Raw genomic sequence first — 22619 nt, 5'->3', positions numbered from 1 at the left:
CTATCTGTTTTCTTTACACCAATCGATTAATCTTATTATTCTGTGCAAAAAAAGGTATAATAATCGAAAAATGAATATTTTACGATATTTTGTACCTTATGTCAATAATTTGTAACTTTCAAACTTTATAACTCGAAAAGTTTATAATAAAATACTTTATCATAATGTTTTGGAAAACTCTAGAGCTAAGCTACAAGAATATGCAACGAAAAATAGAATGTTCCATGTAAAAAATTGAAAATGACCTTTACGTGACCTTCAAACGACTATTCAAGATCAAACCAATGACATTATTTTACGGCCCCCTCGTAACCATACAATTTTTGTTTAAAATATTTTTTGTTATAATGTATATTTTCAGAGATAATAGCTTGTAACAGGTTATCTAGCCTATCCTGTATATACATATAGTCTGGATTAGCGGTTACATAACAATCACATTTTGACTGTCTGAACTGATAGGTAATTAAAAGATTAATAATTTTTTAAGAAATTCACTGAAAACTAACAAGAATTATATATACGTAATGTTTATGAAATAGATTATTTGTTTGTTAATAATAGATATATAATTGTTGCTATTTTCAATTACTTAAAATTATTTTAATTTACCTGATAAAAGCTAACATTTATGCTTGGTATTTTTTGTTACGCTTTATCATGAATAATAAAAAATTTTCTGTCGACTGGCTCTCATGCAAAACATAAATTGATTTCTTTATTTCCACACTGTCTTATTTCTCTTTCATGTGGTACATCTCACAGTTGCACGATATATTCTATATAATGCAAAATATAAATGAGTTTTGATTATAACAAATGTTCAAAACCTGTTTCTATGTTTTTAGTAATTGAAAATAGCAAGAATTATATATCTATTCAAACAATCTATTTCATAAACATTACGTATATATAATTCTTGCTAGTTTTTCAGTAAATTTCTTAAAATTATTATTAATTTTTTAGTTATCTATCAGTTCAGACAGTCAAAATGTACAGATGATATACAAATGTTCACACGATGGCTGCATAGTGCATGCACGTGTGCACGTCCTCTATTGTGATGTCCACAGCTAACTCTGCACCAGACGAGCACAATGCCTAAAGAAACACATAGGGACTGCATGTTTATTGCATTATACTGGCATATTAGCACGTTTGGTTATCTAGAATAGCCTATCCGCTGAAATTTGTTAGCTGGCAAATGACAGCACAGTGATTGCACTGTGCCAACAAAAATAGCACGGCAAACAGCACTTAATCGTGCATTCTCTGCGACAGCACAAGGTTGCTATCAGCTGTTACATATGCTGTCACTTACATAGATTATGAGAATAATAATATATACGTTGGTAACGACGGAACTAAAATTATCAGTATTATTGATCGGAATAATCGATCGGTATTATCGACAATTTTAGTTCCACTAAAAAGAGGGCGCAAATCCATCGGAGTTCGCCTGTCACTCCGGGATCCCCTTAAAACATCACGCGACTGAAATAAAGCATTAAAGCTATTAAAAAAATTTAATGAATATTTTAGGAACAACAAATAAGCTTTAATTGAATTGTCACTTAATAGAGCTAAAATGACTTCCGCAGATTTCGATTTATCTTCTATTGTAGCTAAAAGAAAATAATTTTTTAAAACTTCCCAATTCTCGAGAAGTCGAACAATACAATTATGTAAGCTAAGCCATCTAGTATTAGATAGTTTTAATATTTTATTATGTTGTACATTAAAAAAATCCTGAAATTCTTTTAAAATTGCAGATCTTTTTGCACTGCCCGAAATATAAGTGGCAACCCCTCTAACCAAATTTTCGCAACATGAAGGCAATTTTTCGCAAGCTTTACTTGCTATCAACGCGGAGGAACGACAAATGCAATTTAATGTTACTAGTCCCGGTACTTCTAATTTTAAGCGATATATAAAAGAGTTATTACATCGTACCATTACTGATGCATTATCAGATGCCATTCCGACAATATTTGTGATGGAAATTTCTTTTTTTTTTAAAGATTTTTAAACATTTCAAAAATTTTATCCGCGGAGCAATTTGTAGCATCTAAACATAATAATTCTAATAATTGCGTTACAACTTTTTTATTTAAGGGGATATGTACCGTACTACCTTACCGATCAAAACGATTGTTTAGTTTTTAAATGAAATTATTAAACTGGTTGCACAGAATGAAAAATGCTTCTCCATGATTAAAGTACATATAGTAACGAACCGGGTTGTGTTCAATTTTCAGTTAAAAATGAGAAAAAAAAATTACAGTTTTAAATTATCGACTGCTAGCGTCAAGTCATACATATATTTGTTTAATATAAAAGTTTTGCAATTTTCACGTACAAAATAAGATAGATTCCCGCTTAGAAATGCATGAAAGAATATATGTAAACTTTTAGAAATGATTTTGAGGTCTAGTAAAAATAATTTCGTTTTAAAATACTTTCGTGCATATTATCATATGAAAATCGAGGATAAATGGATAAAAAAGAACAGTAGATTAGTGCACCAGCAGATTAACTGGTGTCGCGATAGTCAAAGCTATAATCTTTTTCTGTGACAAGGAAGGACAATAGTACTATCCTTGTCTGTTTCATGCGTCGGTGATGCCGAATCGGCTCACGGCCCATATGACGCACACACAAGCGCGAGCCGTTTACATGTGAGCTCGGCACATGCGCGGCGCCACATATACACGATTCGCGCTTATGTGTGTGTCATCACTGATGTACGCTCTAATATCATTACATTTTCTCATATCTTTTTTTTTTTACAATACGCTCATTCGGTCTCTTTCTAATCGTTATATCGCCCTATTGCTTTCTCACAAACTTACTCGTTTTTTATCACTTTTTGCAAGGAAATAAATGCAAATATTGCAAATATGAGCTTGTGAAACAACTACGGAGTGATATAATAAGCAAAGCATTAGAAAATGGCAGAACGTACGTTACTAAAATTGTAGGAGAAAAAAGATACAATATCATATATAAAATGATACACGTGTACATATCAAAACAGTTATATTAGAGAAATAATATTTATAATAAAATTAATAAAACATTGTATATAGCAAAACATAGTTATATGTAGAGAAATATTATTTCTCTAATATAACTATATTTTGATATGTGCATATTTATCATTTATTAAATGTATATATATATATATATATATACATATACTACATATATATAATGTTTTAAATTTTATTAAATATTATTTCCAAATAAAGTAATAAGTTTGGAAGAAGATAACAGGGCGATTTAGGGAGCAATTAGAAACAGACAAAATGAGGATATAACTATATAACTAATAATAAGAGAAAAAAAATACAAAAGAGACAAAGTGTAATAATAGTGTGTACACACACCCACACAGACATACATATACACCACACACTCTTATATATATATATATGTATGTATGTATATATGGGATTTGTTCAAAAAAAAGGTGACTTTCCAAATTTCGCGGGCTACATACATTCGATTTTCGAATTTTTTTTTGTTGTGTTGGTACACATGTCCCCAACATGTGTTGACATTATCAGCCATTTTGCATTTTTAGTTTGTTTTTGACAGATATAAAGATTAGACGTGTTTTGGTGTGCTTGGCGATTTTTTGCTATCGAAAAAAATGGATCAAAGAATCTATATTAAATTTTGTGTAAAAAATAAAATGAAGTGCTCCGACGCACTTAAAATGTTGACTGTGGCATTTGGCGAGTCTACTTTGAGCAAAAAAAGTGTTTATAAGTGGTCAAAAAGTTCGGTCAAATGTGAAGGTTTTGCTCACTGTTTTCTTCGATTACAATGGCGTGCTGCATTGTGAGTTCTTGCCAGAAGGTCGTACGGTCAATAAGAAATATTACCTTGAAGTTATGCGCCGTTTGCGTGAAGCAATACGAAAAAAATGCCCGGAATTGTGGAACAACCAGTCATGGATAATGCGCCAGCGCACACGTCATTGCTTGTTCGTGATTTTTTGGCCAAAAACAACACCGTAATCATGCCTCAGCCACCGTATTCATCGGACTTGGCCCCCTGCAACTTTTTCCTGTTCCCAAAACTGAAAAGACACATGAAAGAACGGAGGTTTGCCACGATTGAGGAGATAAAGACCGTATCGCTAAAAGAGATCAAGACCATACCAAAAAGCGCATATCAGAAGTGCTTCGAGAATTGGAAAAAGCGCTGGCACAAGTGTATTATATTTGAGGGGGATTACTTTGAAGGGGACAAAATTGATATTGATGAATAAATAAATATTTTTCGAGAAAAATAAAGTCACCTTTTTTTTGAACAAACCTCGTATACACTATTACGTTTTGTTTTTATATTCTTTTTCTCTTATTGTTAGTTGTGTGCATTATGTCTCTCTCTAATTACTCGCTAAATCGCCCTGTTACCTTCTTCCAAATTTATTATTTTATTTAGAAATAATATAATAAAATTTAAGACAAATAATATATATATAATAATCGCTCGATAATAATAAATGATAATGAGGGAGAAAATAATTATTTTGTTTTATCTATAAAAATGTTTATTTAATAATAAAAAAATATTTAGTTATAAAATGTTTATATTATAAAAATATTTATATACAAAAATTATTTTATTTTGTTATTATAATATATATAGAAAAAAAAATAATTTTATTTTATTATTATACATAGAAAAAAAAGAGCAATTATTTTATAAAAAATTATAAACTAAAAATTATATAAACTAAAAAAATATATAAACTAAAAAAAAGTTATAAAATAAAAAAATTAAAAATAATATAAACTAAAAAAATATATAAACTTGAAAAAGTTATAAAATAAAAAAATTAAAAATAATATAAATTAAAAACCTTATTTTATAACAATTTATAAAATAAAAAAAATATATAAACTAAAAAAAAGTTATAAAATAAAAAAATTAAAAATAATAATGTGTCGACGTGTATCCTGGTGCGCCGGGCGCAGCCGGCATGTATTCTGGTGCGGCAGGCGCGTATCCTGATGCGGTGGGCGCAGCGAGCATGTATCCGGGTGCGGCAGGCACGTATCCTGGTGCGGCGGGCGCGTATCCTGGTGCGGCGGACGCGTATCCTAGTGTGGCGGGCGCACCGGGCATGTATCCTGGTGCTGCAGGTGGATACGTCGCTGCAGGTGGATACGTCGCCGGCATGTATGTCGCGGGTAAAGATTGTGCCGCGACATATACACCGGCGACGTATTTTCTTTTTTGTTTCGCCCTTTCCTTTTGTAATGCCCGCCGCATCATATTATTAATACGCTGAAACAAATAACAAAATATATATTTTTTATTATCCTTTTTATTATAATTACACAGAAAAGAAAAAATATAGCTTACAACTACTTAAATTTTATGAAAAAAAGAAAAAAAGAAATAACTATAGTTTAATACTTTTTTATAAAATAAAAATAAAAGAAATTAATAATATGTTTATTATTAAAAATAAAATGTTCTAGGCATGTATTCTGATGCTGTGCCCGTCGCATCAGGATACATGCCTGCTACGTCCGCCGCACTAGAATACATGTCCGCAGCATCATTTATTAGTTATAAACATATTAATTAATTTTTTTATTTTATAAAAAATATTAAACTATAATTATTTTTATATTTATGTTTTTGTGTGCGTGCGCGCGCGCGCGTGTGTGTGTGTGTGTGTGTGTGTGCGCGCCTTGTAACATATAATAAATAAAAGCAAGTAGTGTTATAGTGGGGATTCTAAGCCATGGGGCATTGAGGGGGGTGCGGGGGCGGGGGTATCTGGGAGGCGCGAGGGGTCTGATATTAGGAAAAGGGGGATGGGGGGGGGGTCCTACACACGTTCGAAAGTAGATCTGTTTATCTTTGCGGTTGATTTATAGCCGGGGGTATTTTAGAAGTCGTAAAACCTTTTTTCTAGTTTTATGATCATTTTATGGTCATTATATCATTAGGATTTTAAGCGCCGGCGTTCGGCAGCTTTGTACCCTCGCGGAAAATCTCCCATGAAACTGGAGCGAAACATGTTCCGAAATTTTTAGGGAAAGAACTGCAACTGCAAGGTGTTTATCTTTGTGGTTGATTTATAGCCGGGGGACATTTTAGAAACCATAAAAGAGTTTTTTTTTCTTTTTTTCTAATTTTTATGTTCATTTTATGACCATTAGAATATTATGGAAAAAAGAGATTTTAAGCGCCGGCGTTCGGCAGCTTTGTACCCTCGCGGAAAATCTCCCATGAAACTGGAGCGAAACATGTTCCGAAATTTTTAGGGAAAGAACTGCAACTGCAAGGTGTTTATCTTTGTGGTTGATTTATAGCCGGGGGACATTTTAGAAACCATAAAAGTGTTTTTTTCTTTTTTTCTAATTTTTATGTTCATTTTATGACCATTAGAATATTATGGAAAAAAGAGATTTTAAGCGCCGGCGTTCGGCAGCTTTGCACCCTCGCGGAAAATCTCCCATAAAACTGGAGCAAAACATCTTCCGAAATTTTTAAGGAAAGAACTGCAACTGCAAGGTGTTTATCTTTGTGGTTGATTTATAGCCGGGGGACATTTTAGAAGCCATAAAAGTCGTGGGAAAGCAATAGAAATTTTTGGCCAACGCTGCGACGAACATGTCGGAACGTTTTTATAGATGCAAAAGCGTTGACGTTCGGTAGGATGTGTTAAGACAGCATTAGGCGAAATATAAGAAGAATGAGAGCCCCGTCAAACCATAGTACGATTTGAAAGGGCATAGAGGAAGCTGTGGAAAAAAAAAAAAATTGAGTGGTTACTATCAGGCATTAGAATTGTTAGTGACAGTGAATAGTGAATAGTGAATAAATGGAAAATATTAATTTCGAAGCGATAATAGACGAGTCGTCAGACGAAGAGCATGCGTTGTCGGACGATAGTAATTATATTAGTGATTGCAGTAATACCGATTTTACGACAACGTAGTAGAAAATGAACAACTCCGTGCGCAAAATCAACGTAAGATTTGCGCCATACACTTTTATTATTCAACGGGTGGTGCTCTAGCTCTCTGTGCTTCGTGTATGGACACCTTTCGAGATGACATCGGATTAATATACGAAATACGGAGACATAAAGTTACATCGCCCGATGAGGTGGATATGCGATGGTGCAGTAGCTGTCAAATTTTATTACATATAATAATGTCGCGTAATATGTGTTATGTTTGCACACCAAAATAGAGAGAGAAAAAATGGAAAACGTGCAGCAGAAAGAACGCGACTTGTTGGAGCGTTCCCACCAAGTCACCACATTGGGTGAATATTTTGGATGGCTGCAGCATTGCGAGGAGTTTATCGAAGAGCTTGAAGAACGCAGCCGTGTCAAGCGTCCGCGACTCTCAATCGGAAATAGACAATCTTTGGTGACAAGAATTGCGCGACTCGAGGGTGCAAAAACTCGATTGCAGAGACAGTTTATACCCAGTGGTGGTGATTATAGTAGTGAAAATAACTCGGAGAGACTCATATGGCGAGAGATTGATACGGCGTTTGAGAGCCGCATCTTGACTGGTGCGGTTATAAATTATAATCACATCAAACCTCGTCAATTTTTGGAAGATGCGAGTGACATTGTGCTCGAGCACGTGCAAAACGTTATGCAAAAACATAACAGTGTGAAAGTGAATACAGTGTTTAACGGCGAGTTTGTGGCGGGCGATAAGCATGCCAATAAATCAATCAATACGAGAAACTGTGAACTCTTACATACATCCGATTTACGCGAGTGGTATGAGCGGCGAGTCGTCGAGCCAATCCTTGCATCGCTCGAAGAATTTCAGGAACGCGATAGCGGATGGGCATTATCGCGTATACTAAATTTGACTGTAAATATAAATAAATAGAATCCTATGCGCGCCGGATGTTACGTGCAATTATCGCGAAAGATAATAATGAAACGAGCAGTGGTTAACGTGCAATCTAAAGACAATGCATGTTTTGCGTGGGCGGTAGTGGCTGCTCTGTATCCAGCTGAAAGATGTGCACACCGACAATCATCGTACCCGCATTATACAACAGTACTAAATCTCCAAGATATTGAGTTTCCAGTCACTCTTAATCAAATTAAAAAATTTGAAATTTATAATGACATTTCAATCAACGTGTACAGTTTTGAAAACGAAAACATTGTCCCTATTCACCTTACGGAGCAAAAGAGAGACAAGCACGTCAACTTGCTCTACGTGCAAGATGCGCAAGATATCGGACATTTTGCATGGATCAAGAATCTATCTAGACTTGTTAGTATGCAACTCAGCAAACACAAGACTAAAAAATATATCTGCGATCGGTATGTATATTTAATAAAACTGTCTAAAAATATTTAAAACAAGGATATAAAAATTTTAACTTTTATTTTACAGATGCATGCACTATTTTCACTCGGTCGAGAAATTGCAATCACATACAGTAGACTGTGGAAAGATGAACGACTGCGCTATCCGATTACCGAGCGATAAGGATAAGTGGCTCGCATTTACCAACTACAACAGGAAGGAGCGACTACCTTTCGTCGTGTACGCCGACCTGGAGTGCGTTTTGGTGAAAAAAGAAGAAGAAAATTTTTATCAACATCACCAAGTATTTAGTATGGCTTATTATGTACATTGCTCGTACGATAATTCGTTATCCGCGTATCATTCTCGTCGCGAAGCCAATTGCGTTGCATGGTTCACCGACGAACTTAAAAATTTGGCGCAACATGTAGAAAATATTTTAACAACCAATGTCCCCATGGTAAATTTAACGCAAAATGAATGGAAAGAATTTCGAAGTGCGACTCAGTGTCATATATATGAGAAACCATTCGTAGAAGATGATACGCGCGTACGCGATCATTGTCATTTGACCGGGCGGTACAGAGGTCCCGCGCATTCAAATTGCAATCTAAATTACAAAGAATCTTTTTGCATTCCAATAGTATTTCACAATTTATCTGGTTATGATTCTCACTTTATAATCGAGGATAGCCATAGCGTTCGAAGGGGGAATCGATTTACTTCCGATAACAAAAGAAAAATATATTTCATTTACAAAACATGTTAAAGGTACGAAAAACAAACCGGGAAATCACATTAAATTACGTTTCATAGATTCATATAAATTTCTCACAACAAGTCTCGACAAATTGGCGTCTTTTCTGAGCAAGGATAAACTGAAAATTTTACAATCGGAATATAAAAATTTATCCGCCGAAGATTTCAATTTATTAACAAGAAAAGGTGTCTTCCCGTACGAGTACATTGACTGCGTAGATAAATTGCAAGATGCGTGTTTACCATCACGAGAATCATTTTACAGTTCCTTGACAGGTAACACAGTATCTGAGAGCGATTACGCGCACGCTGAGATTGTGTGGAAGCGATTCTCCATTCGAACGCTAGGCGAATATAGCGATCTGTATTTAAAAATCGATGTTTTGTTATTAGCAAACATTTTTGAAAATTTCCGAGAGAGTTGTATCAAGAGTTATGGGCTCGACCCCGCGTATTACTATACTCTTCCCGGTTACACGTGGGACGCCATGTTAAAGTATACGAAAATTATATTTGAATTACTCACAGACATTGACATGGTTATGTTTATCGAACGAGGTATACGCGGTGGTCTGAGTCAATGTTCCAACAGGTACGCGCGTGCTAATAACAAGTACATGCAGTCGTATAACTTATCAAAACCATCAACGTACTTGATGTATTTCGATGTTAATAATTTATACGGATGGGCAATGTGTCAACCATTGCCCTACGCCGATTTTCAGTGGGTCGATAATGTTTCCAATTTTGATGTATCATCGATCGCGCTCGATTCGTCTACAGGCTACATCCTCGAAGTCGATCTCGAGTATCCGCAGCATCTTCACGATTCGCACACTGACCTACCGTTTTGTCCGACACACGACAAACCACCCGGCAAGCGCGAGGGCAAGCTTCTCGCAACCGTATTCGATAAGAAGCGTTACTTGATACACTACCGCAACCTGCAGCAATGTTCACGTCACGGTCTTCGTGTTACAAAAATTTATCGTATATTACAATTCACTCAATCTCCGTGGCTCCGTACTTATATAGAACTCAACACAAAATTTAGAACACTGGCAAAAAATGATTTTGAAAAAAATTTGTACAAACTAATGAATAATGCAGTGTTTGGCAAAACGATGGAAAATGTGCGCAATCGCGTAGATGTTAAACTTTTAACAAAATGGGACGGAAGGTACGGCGCAGAGACATTGATTGCAAAACCAAATTTTCATAGCAGAAGCATTTTTTCGGAAAATCTAATCGCTGTAGAATTACGTAAACTCGAGGTGAAATTCTACAAACCAATTTACGTAGGTATGTGTATTCTCGATATATCCAAGACATGTTTGTACGAATTTCACCACGATTATATGGTACCAATGTATCGGGAGAGATGCAAAGTCATGTACACTGATACGGATAGTCTTATATATCACATTGAGTGCGACGATGTGTACGAGAATATGAAACGCGACATCAGCAGATTTGATACGAGCGACTATGCGATAGACAATGCGTACGGTATACCGCTCGTGAATAAAAAGGTACCGGGTCTAATGAAGGATGAAAACAACGGTACCATAATGACTGAATTTGTCGGGCTTAGAGCAAAAATGTATGCGTTGCGCGTGGATGGTAAGAAGGATACGAAAAAGGTAAAAGGCATCAAGAGTAACGTTGTTGCGAGAACGATAACGTTTGACGATTACACGCGGTGTTTGAACGAAGAGATTGAAATAACGCGTAGTCAATCGTGTATAAGATCAAAATTACACAAGGTATACACCATTCGCGAAACAAAAATTGCTCTAAGTCCGTACGACGACAAGCGGTATATCGTACCTACAACTATTGATACGTTACCGTGAGGACATTATAAGATATCTTTATAAAATATAATGTGTGTGTGATTTTTTTCTTGTATGTATATTTCATATTTTATATATTGTAATGACTATTGGAAAGGATGTATTAATAAAGATTTTGTATATTTCAAATATTTCATATATTTTTTATATTGAATACATTGTATTTCTTATAAAATTAAATTACATGATCCTTATGAACCCAAGAATTGTGCGAGCTATCAAATCCCAACCATTTCACGTAAACCTCGTCACCCCTCCTGCGCAGTACTTTCTCCACGAGATACACATCTGGATAATTCGCGCGATGCAACTCGTGCTCGTAAAATGCTCCAGCGATAGATTTTTTGCGATAATCCTCGAGTAGATATGTTACGGGATTAGTATGTTCCACTTTAACAATCTTAAACACCTCGGTTGTCCAATTTGGCGTGTAACCCTTTTCGAAAAGTTTTTTGTATTTGCTAACGCGTACCAGGTCACCTACTTTAAACTTTGCAGGAGCAGCAATTTTTATACTGTTGTATACAGTATTTAAAAGTCTATCAGCGATCGTGGGAGTAACATCGATAGGTCTCATATTGATAGTGCGATGTTTTCGCGCGTTATATTCTGCAACGAGTCGGGATAGCGCGTCAATCCACTTGTAAGTTCCGTTCAGCGTAAACATCTTCCACATGTCGTTCTTCAGCGTGCGATTGAATCGCTCGACGACAGACGCCTTCAATACCGAATATGTGGAATAGTGATTAATGTTATGTTTCCGTATAAGCCGTTGCACATCGGTATTGTAAAATTCCTTCCCGTTATCAGTTTGTATGTTTTTCGGGCATCTCTTGCTATCTCGAATTATTTTGGCGATTGCATCAGCCGTCTCCCTTCCACCTTTACTCTTGAGTGGTGCAGCCCATGCATACTTGCTCAACACATCGATGACGGTGAGTATGTAGTGGTAACCTTTGTTGAAACGAGAATACGGACGCATCTCGACGATGTCGGCTTGCCACAGATCATCATATCCCCGCACTATGACGTGTCTTCGGGGAAAATTTTTTCTCGCTGGCGCATGCAGTTCCTTCACCAACTGTCGTCTCTCCAAACTATGTTGATTCTTTGCTTTGTCAGTTTTTCTCGATGTCCGTTTGTTGTTCACATTTTTTTCATTCATTTTCGTTTATCGCCTTTAATAGCCGTTCTTGACCTGTTCTTGACCTGTTCTTGACCTGTTCTTGGCCTGTTCTTGACCTGTTCTGACCTGTTCTTGACCTGTTCTTGACCTGTTCTGAGCTGTTCTCGACCTGTTCTGACCTGTTCTGACCTGTTCTTGACCTGTTCTGACCTGTTCTTGACCTGTTCTTGACCTGTTCTGACCTGTTCTTGACCTGTTCTTGACCTGTTTTGACCTGTTCTTGACCTGTTCTTGACCTGTTCTTGACCTGTTCTGACCTGTTCACCGCCGTCCTTCACCCATTCGAAAATCGTTCTTGACCCGTTCGCAGCCTTTTTCACAGTCGTTTTTGACTCGTTCGTAGCCGCTTCTGACCCGTTCGTAGCCTCGTTCACAGACGTCTTTTGACCGATCGTAGGAGTTCTTGAGTTGTTTGTAACCTTGAGTGTAGCCGTTAAGAACGTGTTCGTAGCCTCGTTCGCAGCCCTGCTTGAGATGCTGATAGCCTCGTTCGAAGCTGTTGCAGCTGCTGCTGCTAGGTCGTTCACTGCCACTGCCACTGCCACTCATTGTAGTTTAGATAGCAGTTCGATAATTCTTCGTAGCTGTTCGATAATTGTTCGCAGCCGTTCTATAATCCTTCGTAGCTGTTCGATAACCGTTTGATAGCCGCTCCTAACCCGTTCACTGATGCTCATTTAGGTTTGATAGCTGTTTCTGAGTTAGCGTTAGCCGGGCGTTGAAGTTCGTTTAGCACAATCTGTATTGCTCGCACGTCCTTCTCAAGCGAAATCAGTTTCTCGTCTGATTCTTTCTGTTGATTCATTAATCTTTTAACGCAGGATTCCACGTACAGTTTGTTGACGGCATCGGTGTCAGCCTCTGGTTGCGCTACACGGCGAATTCTACGTGACCTTGCATCGAAGTCTGTAACGACGCGACACAAAGCGTTTTCGTGCACATAACTTTTTACCAATCTATCCCAAGAACCGTTTGTGCCGGTTGCATCATTTCTTGGATCGAATAATCCAAATTTGTTGATAGGCATTTTTTCTGATGCTTCGTAAAGTGTCACGCAACGCTGATCGACTGATTAGTTTTGTCGAGACACCATTTAATTTATAATAATTCCTGCTTCACGAAGTTCCTCGATGATCGACTGGATCTCGTTGTCGTGAGCGTTGTGACCAGCTTGGCGCGAAGCGTTGAGCAATCGTAGCCGATCCACTAGTTCGTTGGGATCGTCCCAGTGCACGTAATCAATCATATTGTTGGTTAGCGTCATAGCGCGAGGCATAGATATCTCCCCTCCAAATTTTGTATTTTTCGATTCGAGCGACATCAACGGTGCAATTATATGTTTGTACTTGTACCCCCTGTTACCCTTCAAATGGCCCTGCGCATCATAATCGCGTCTATGCGCGTTCGTCACCAATAATATGCTCTTGTATTTTTCCAAATCGTCCCCCCTCGTGTAAAGTTCGTCATCGGGAATTCTCTTGAAGATCAGCTCGTACAATCCTGGCGTTCCAATGTACCGCACGTCGTCTATGATAATAGAGTCATCTTTGTTGATGTTAAATTGTTTGTTGCCGAGTCGCAGTTCATTCTTTCTGTCAAAATAGACTCCATACACATGATCAATCTCGTGATTTTTGTCGCCACTAAACAAAGCGCCTAAGTACTTTTGCCCAAGTGGCCCAAAGTACTCCCGCAACGTTTCTTGAACTTCCGGCGTTTGTAACTTGTTTCGAACAAACGATGATTCGAGCATGTTGCCCGAGGTTTCGAAAACATCTTCGTTTACGCTTGTTGGTGCGGTTAACGACGTAGAGGCTATCGACGGTTCATACAGTAAAACGTCCGATCGTTTCCTTTTTTTCGGTGTCGCATCTTCCTCTTCCTCTTTCTCTACCTCCTCATCTTTAGCCTCTTCCTTCTCATCCTCCTTGTATCGCTTGATTTTAATCTTTGCGCTACTCTCCGACTTATTTTTCACCGCGAACGAGTTGTCGACAATCTTTTGCAGCGGCTCGATAATAGGTTTAAAATGGGTCTTGACCGCGATATCGTCATCGATGTTACCGGTCTTCAAAGCGCGATGTTTCTTGCGGATCGATTCGCTCGTTTTCGCAATCTCCTTCGCCATCTTTTCACGCTCGCGAATATTATCGCTCCCAGCCATATTGATAGAGAGTGTTGAACGCTCGCGTTTCACCCCTCACGACAGAATGTAGGCAACGACTAATCATTTTGTGGTATCGCAAACACGTTAAATCCGTTTCTGTATCGCCCGTTTGTAAGCAAGCTATCCTTGTCTATCACGAGAAATCCATACTTTTGCTGCCAACAAGTACGACATAACTCACTGAAATCCTCGTATGACATGTCGGTATTCACGTGATCGTTGTACACGTGTTTCAAGTTGGTGCCATCCTGTTTAAACAAGATTAGCAGGTTCGCATTGTCGCGTAAAAGATGTTTCGGTATTCTCGCGTATGTCTGGCAGAGATAGAAGCAGTCGACGTTCGAGTGGCGTCCCATTGAGAAATATTCTCTTATCGTATTTTGTTTGTCGCACGCCACGTCATCGAAAACGAAAATCGAGTTTGGACGTGCTTCGCTCGGTGGAATGACGTCACTGTTATTGGAGAATGTAAAATAGCCGATTTCATCGATCGACGTTAACAAATTCTCCAAATATTGATATTTTGGCTGTTGCAGTGACTTTGAATACACGTACACATTTTCAAAGCGGACGCCGTGCGGGCTTTCTATCAAACTAATCAACACGTTAGTTTTACCGCAATTCGAGGGCCGCAAACGATTGCGCGTATAGTATTCGGCAGCATCGTACCGTGTCTACGCATCTCCGCATTGTCACCCATCGAGCGTAATCTGACGTCGTAATTTGTCACGCGTATCGCGAAAGGTTGTCGCACGAATTTCATTTTCCCACTTCCGATTCGGATCGCACGCCTGTCTATTTATAGCTGCGCGGAACTACAAAGTGTTCAGTAACGAAAAAATGTTTGTCCTGCTATCAAGTCCTTACGATATTCTCGATTTGAGTGCCGAACAGCTACAGTTTGTATCTAAAGCAGTTTTATTGAGAATGTGTGGCAATCACGTCCACTACGTGTGGGACAAACTTCCGGAATACATAAAGGCGGATTCGGAGGTTCAGACCTATCGTCGCTGTTTCGAACATTACAATCAACCGTGGCAACAAACGCACATTGACGGTCCAGCGCCAATGATAAAAGATTGTCGTGAATGTCAACGCAAATAAGCAGAGGTCTATTAAATCGTGCAATAAACGCGCTTCCTATCGAATTACATATTCCTGGATACCAGTTTTGCGGTCCGGGCACGCGGCTAGAAGAACGATTGGCTAGAGGTGATCGAGGTATCAACCCATTGGACGCAGCGTGTCGTGAACACGATATAGCGTACTTTCGGAGTAACGATCTTGCCGAAAGACACGCGGCGGATAGGATACTCGCCAAAAAGGCGCAAACTCGCATCACTGCGAAAGATTCGTCTCTCGGTGAGAGAGCCGCAGCCACAGCTGTCTGGATAGCGATGAAAACCAAAACGAAGTTCGGTATGGGTCTAAAGACGAAAACGAAGAAAAAGATGGTGAAAAAACGAATACTTCCGGTAGCGAAACGCGGGGGTGTATTACCGATTCTACCAGTGTTGGGCGCTCTCGGATCTCTGATTGGTGGAGCGGCTGGTGTAGCAAAGATGGTGAACGATGGAAAAGCTACACAACGTCAGTTTCAAGAGATGCTACGTCACAATCGTGCCATGGAAGGTCGCGGATTGTATCTCGCACCATACAAATACGGACGAGGAGTCTCAATGAAAAAGAAGAAAAAAAAAAAACGTCAAAGAGACGCTAAAAATGCCAGAGGGCGTAACTACCAATGTACAATTGCTGCAACTAGCAAAACGTATGCACATTCCATATTTTAGAGATGTTTTTATGCGTAACTCATTACCGATCGGTGGTATATATCGAAACGAGAGCGGGATCATAAATTTGGATAACGCTAAAGGCTCGGGTACTCACTGGGTAGCGTATGCAAAGAGGGGGAATTGTGCTATATATTTTGATAGTTTTGGCAATCTTCGACCGCCGAATGAATTGGTGCGATATTTAAATGTGACAAAAATAGAATATAATCACACATCCTATCAAACTTATAATCAAAGCATCTGTGGACAATTGTGCTTGCAGTTTCTCCGAACGGTCGATGCACGCGAATTTAAAGACATACATTGCGCTATTTAACTTAGTATTCGTTAAACAGTTTGGCCAACATGTCTATGACATTCACGCTGACTGGAAAGAGCAGCGTTCTCGCGGCAAACTACTTTCCCAACGTAGATTTAAGCGACGGTGAATACGAGCTTGGTCTAGCGGATTTTGAAAGTTATCACACGATATCGAACGTGAATTCCTCGAATAATAAATTTTACTTTGGTAAAGACGATGCGGAAATTACGATTCCCGAGGGATCGTACGAGTTGCAAGCGATACATGAATTTTTGAAACATACAATTTTACGAAAACGTTCGCAACACACAGTTCGTGATGGTAATAAAAAACACACTGACGACGACAATAACTTTGAGCCTGGAGAATGGCCTATAGTGCTCCGCGCTAATTACAATACGATGAGGAGCGAGATCAAATGCGCCTACAGATTAAATTTTAGCAAGCCTAACAATATTGGATCGCTGCTAGGATTCTCGAACCGTATACTGCAGCCGCAAAAATGGTACGAGTCGGACGTGCCGATTAACATTATCAACGTGAACATTATCCGCGTCGAATGTAATGTGACCGCAGGTGCGTACAACAACGGCAAACTCGTTCATACGATACACGAATTTTCACCGAGGGTACCACCAGGATATAAGATATCGGAAACACCGGCGCACATCATTTACCTACCGATCATCGTGCGGTGCATTACGGATTTAACGTTACGCGTTGTCGACCAGGAAGGACGATTACTCGATTTTCGAGGAGAAGAGATCACCATTAGATTGCATGTACGGCGGCGGCGGTAAAATTAGCGTGTGATGCTCGTGTTGAACGGATCGAAAGACGTGAAAGACAATACAATCTTTACGACGTCAGTGACAACAACATCGACATTTGCTAATATCCAATCATCCGGCACTAAGAAAAAGAAATTGAACGCATCAAACGTTGCGTTTTTACAATCTTTGGGATTCGTGGTGCGAAACATTTAAACGATGACTGACATTCTCGACATCGCGGATGAGCCAATCTTTGACGATCGCATCGTCAAGATTGAGACTCACTCCTATAACCCATTCGCCAACACAACGTTCGGACACAGTGATGAGATAAGAATACCCATACAACAACAGGATCTGTATACATTGCCGTACGAGAGTTTCTTATACATCGAGGGAGAATTAAAGATAAAGAAGCCAGCTGGAGGATTCAATGTAGTACTGCAAAATAATTGCGTTGCATTCATGTTTGACGAGATTCGATATGAACTCGATGGTGTGGAGATTGATCGAAATAGAAACGTGGGAATAACAAGTATGCTCAAAAACTATGTAACAATATCATCCGATAAAAACGTGATTATGAGAAATGCTGGCTGGAGTGAGCCAACTATTGTGGATGGACACTTTAATTTTTGCGTACCGCTCTACATGTTATTGGGATTTTGCGAGGATTACAGACGCATAGTAATTAACGCTCGTCACGAATTGATCTTAATACGATCGCGCAATGACAACAATTGTCTGCTTGGAGCTTCGACGCTGGAGCCTGTGATCAACATATTCAAGATACAATGGCGAATGCCACATGTGTTGTTGAGTGAAATTAAAAAGCTGTCTATGCTGCGCGCTCTGGAAAGCGGACGCTACCTCAGCATGGGTTTTCGCTCGTGGGATCTGTACGAGTTTCCGCTGTTGCAGCGTACAACCAAACATTCGTGGGCCATTAAGACCGCGACTCAGCTGGAGAAACCACGATACGTTATCTTTGCTCTGCAGACAGGCCGGAAGAATGTTATGTCCGAAAATGCGAGTAAATTCGACGACTGTAAATTAACAAACGTGAAACTCTATCTGAACTCGGAATGTTATCCGTACGATGACATGAATCTGGATTTCGATAAAAACAGATGGTCAATTCTGTACGACACGTACGCGCGTTTCTGCAAAAACTATTACGGATACGAGTACCTCGAACCGAGTCTCACTGTCTCACTGTTTCTACAGTACGGTCCGTTTGTGATCATCGATTGTTCTCGACAAAACGAATCGGTCAAGAGTGCAACCGTGGATGTGCGATTGGAATTTGAGTGTAAGGAGAATGTGGCTAATAATACGACTGCGTACTGTCTCATCATACACGATCGCGTAATCCAGTACAACCCGTTGACCAACGTTGTGCGCAAAATTACCTAAGTGTTTGCGACAATAATTTAGAGAGAGAGGGAAAGCTGGATATAAATCCGAGTGTTACGAGATGGTTGTCATTCTTCTTAACTGACGAAAAGAGATCTCATCATGTCTGTACCAACGTTTGTCGATCTGCAAGGATTTGTCGTTTCGAATAAATTCATCGCAAAGGAGGTGGCGGTGCTGAGAAGAGGAACTGTTCTCGCACACTACATTTTTCGGAGTCCTATACCATGGCATCTCCTTATAAAATCCGAAAAGTGTCAAGTTTCATGGTTAATGGCGAATCATCATGGACTACAATGGGAGGATGGAATTGTTGCGTACAGCATGGCGAAACGATTGATTACAACAGCTGTAGTTGAAGAAGAAGATGATAAAATGCAGTGTATCGTATACGTTAAAGGATGTCAGAAACGAGAATGGCTTGCTAATATGCTCGGCGACGATGCGAGAGAAAATTTAATCATTGAGACCTTGGATGCTGATTACGACGATATCGAATCTCTAAATAATCTAGATGTTAAAAATACTATACGATGTGAAAAACATGTTAAGAATTGCGCATTACAAAATGTATTCAAAATATTTAACTGGTGGTCGCAACGCCAGAAAGAATTGCAAGATTTGGAAAAATAAAATATTTAAACACTAATATGTTTTATTTCTTATTCCCCCTCCTCATTTCCTCCCTCCCTCCCTCCCTCCCTCACGAGTCATTTAAGAATTCTTTTTATCCGAGTATCGTCTCTCTCTCCCTTCTAAAAATTTCAGAGCACTAAAGTATTCTAGAATCTCCCACCACATTTACCACTAATCTCCCACTACTTTGAAAAAACGGGATGTCACGTATATTTGATTCTTCATATTCGATTCTTCATACGGTCAGTGTTGCGTTAACCGTTCGTGAAAGTGGTCCACTTTTGAAATCTGGAAATATGTACTACGTCGAAAGAAGCAGTGGTGGCCCCAGCAGAAGCGTGAATAATTACGTACCGAATCGTTATGAAACTCCATTGTTTGAGAACAAATGTGACAAGTAAGTTTTTGTTTAACTTCTTTCTATTTTTTCACAAATTGTTTTTAAACTAATTTTTTTTTTTTTTTATTTTTCTACAGCATTTCGTTGAAGCGTCGTGCGATTCGTATACTAAGTAGACGATACGCATTGACAACCACAGAATTCAAATTCCTTGAAATTGGTATCAACGTGGGTACACCGAGTTACGTGGAAATTGTCATAGGAGATCATCAAGGAAAGGAACTGGTATTATCTCTCGAAACGTGGAAGGGACTCTACGAGCAACGTCGCAATATTCACGATTTACTGCGAAAAGACTCTAAAGATACCTATAATTTTATAAGCGTTGGACCGCTAACAGTGCGAGTTCATACAATTAACGATACTAAACTTATAAGTCTCGAATCTTTAAACGTACGCATGATGATGATTGAACCGACGTTACACCGTATGTTTAATCTCGATCAATGCATCGATGTAACCTTTGATCGATTGGTTAGAATCACCGAGACAGTCGATACTAAGTTTACACAATTCTCCAATATCGCGTCCACTATAACGGATAATAAAAAAGTGTCAAATGTAATATGCGCCAGCGACGCCTTCAATAAACATCAACTCGTCGATTGCGAACTGGTAGCTTTAGTTTTTAGTCACAATATGTAATAAAAAAAAAAAAAAAAAATATATAAAAGAGAAGAATAAAGTTTTTTTAAATTTAAATCATGATATAATTTACTCGCACGCATTTCCCATCCGTGCTTCCTCCCATCCGTAAACAGTCCCAGTTCTCATATGTAGCTCGTTGCGGGAATGACGTCATGCTGGGAAGGGAGATGCGAAGCTAGGGACCGCGAGAGAGTAAGCGCTAGGAAAGAAAGAAATAGCGCGAGGCGAAGGAGAGCGAGAGTAAACGCTAGGAAAGAAAGAAATAGCGCGAGGCGAAGGAGAGCGAGAGAGTAAACGCTAGGAAAGAAAGAAATAGCGCGAGGCGAAGGAGAGCGAGAGAGTAAGCGCTAGGAAAGAAAGAAATAGCGCGAGGCGAAGGAGAGCGAGAGAGTAAACGCTAGGAAAGAAAGAGATAGCGCGAGGCGAAGGAGAGCGAGAGAGTAAACGCTAGGAAAGAAAGAGATAGCGCGAGGCGAAGGAGAGCGAGAGAGTAAACGCTAGGAAAGAAAGAGATAGCGCGAGGCGAAGGAGAGCGAGAGAGTAAACGCTAGGAAAGAAAGAGATAGCGCGAGGTGAAGGAAAGCGAGAACGCAAACAGTAATTATTTTTCTTTTTTCTTTTTATAATTTTTTTTCTTTTTTTTCTTTTTATTATTTTTTTTTTTTTCCTTTTTATTATTTTTTTCTTCCTTTTTATTATTTTTTTTTCCTTTTTTATTATTTTTTTTCTTCCTTTTTATTATTTTTTTTTTTTTCTTTTTTTTCTTTTTATATTTTTTTTTATATTAAATATTAAGTTATTATATCTAATTATATCTAGTATATGAAGGAAGAAGGATGGGATAGATGAAGGAAGCGCAAGCAAGCAATTATATGTGTTTTAACATAATTTTTTTTATTTAAAAAGTGTGTGTGTTTATTTACAAAAATCTGTGTGTGTGTGTGTGTGTGTGTGTGTGTGTGTGTGTGTGTGTGTGTGTGTGTGTGTGTGTGTGTGTGTGAATTTAAAAATAAAAATAAAAAGAAATAGATATAAAAAAAAAAAATATTTATAAGAGATTGCACGCCGATGGTCGAGCGGTACGGCACGACGGCGACTGCTGCTGCGAGGCGCTGGAGGGGATGACCGGGCGGTCGTGGTGGCGTCCAGGTAGGGCTCCTGCATAACAGAAAAAAAAAATTTATTAATATTTTCATAATTTGAAAAAGAATACTTACACATCAAGGATTACTTACAATTACTGATCAGAATCAGTATCAGAATCTCGATCATTGTCGATAACATGTTGTAGATACAACATGTTATCGATATGTTGACGGATTTCCCGATGGATTTCTTGTAACTGCTCAGGACATGCTTGCCGATTTCCGCCTGATAAACAGCAATTCTCGCAAGGCTTTCCCCTTAGCCTGTTGTTTTCATTCGTCCATATATAACTTTGTAGTTTAAAGATCACTGTTGAGGAACTTTTTATGTCAAGTTCGCGATTTCGTTGAAACTCCACCACCGCATTCAATAGTTTTTTGGTCACCATTTTTCACAGCACTTAATCCTAGCAAATGTCTACAAAAGTTTATTGCTGCGCACAAAAACGGCACACACTACATGCTATTACTTGGCACAGTGAGTGTCCACAATTATTACACGAGTTCCAACCGTGATAAATATATTGTCCTGTTTCATGTTTATACACAATTTTACCTTGTGTATATAAATCTTGAACTTCGATGAAACATCCCGAACAAAATTTTTCACTATTTTCCTCGTCGTTATCATACTTTTTTACTTCGTAATAAAATATTATGTTACACATTTCCTGCCGTTCAGTTATAATTCGTAAATCTTCACGCACTAACGGCACTACTTGTTCATTCAAATAGTCTTCCGGATCACTCTCATAATCAGAGTCATTTACTATTTCCACTTCTTCATCGCTGTCGTCGATAATAACCACATCTTCATTGTCTTCATTGTCTTCGATGACAATCACATCTTCTATATCCATTGTAGCACTAAATCGAAAGACACTCGACGACTGTTGAATACGTTTTAACGCGGAGACAGATTCTCAAATTCGAGCAGCCGAATGTTGGCGCTGGTGCGTTGCATTCTTTCCTTAAAAATTTCGGAAGATGTTTTGCTCCAGTTTTATGGGAGATTTTCCGCGAGGGTGCAAAGCTGCCGAACGCCGGCGCTTAAAATCTCTTTTTTCCATAATATTCTAATGGTCATAAAATGAACATAAAAATTAGAAAAAAAGAACAAAAAACACTTTTATGGTTTCTAAAATGTCCCCCGGCTATAAACCAACCACAAAGATAAACACCTTGCAATTGCAGTTCTTTCCCTAAAAATTT

The 22619-nt window shown here is 38.5% G+C and overlaps 3 protein-coding genes and 1 pseudogene across 3 annotated transcripts in view; 2 read left to right on the top strand and 2 right to left on the bottom strand.

Moving 5' to 3' along the window:
* Positions 1-1014: 1014 nt before the first annotated feature.
* Positions 1015-22619, bottom strand: part of LOC140663293 (zinc finger BED domain-containing protein 5-like) — a 39550-nt gene continuing 17945 nt past the window's right edge. Inside the window, 3 exon segments of the mRNA XM_072887363.1 lie at positions 1015-1101; positions 1675-2024; positions 2027-2130. Coding sequence (XP_072743464.1) covers positions 1015-1101; positions 1675-2024; positions 2027-2130 — 541 coding nt within the window.
* LOC140676362 (uncharacterized) lies at positions 6969-8887 on the top strand (annotated as a pseudogene).
* Positions 13064-14289, bottom strand: LOC140663176 (uncharacterized). The gene is made up of 2 exons (XM_072887154.1): positions 14020-14289; positions 13064-13848 (listed from the first exon to the last, which is right to left on the bottom strand). Exons 1-2 carry the CDS (start codon positions 14287-14289, stop codon positions 13219-13221), a joined length of 900 nt encoding a protein of 299 aa, XP_072743255.1. The 3' UTR covers positions 13064-13218.
* Positions 18681-20409, top strand: LOC140663174 (uncharacterized). The gene is made up of 3 exons (XM_072887153.1): positions 18681-18895; positions 19462-19611; positions 19692-20409. Exons 1-3 carry the CDS (start codon positions 18681-18683, stop codon positions 20257-20259), a joined length of 933 nt encoding a protein of 310 aa, XP_072743254.1. The 3' UTR covers positions 20260-20409.

The sequence above is a fragment of the Anoplolepis gracilipes genome, chromosome 2, assembly GCF_047496725.1.
Source record: "Anoplolepis gracilipes chromosome 2, ASM4749672v1, whole genome shotgun sequence".
Classification (NCBI taxonomy): Eukaryota; Metazoa; Arthropoda; class Insecta; order Hymenoptera; family Formicidae; genus Anoplolepis; species Anoplolepis gracilipes.
The sequence above is the reverse complement of the archived record's forward strand: the minus strand, read 5'-3'. Positions and strand labels throughout refer to the sequence as shown.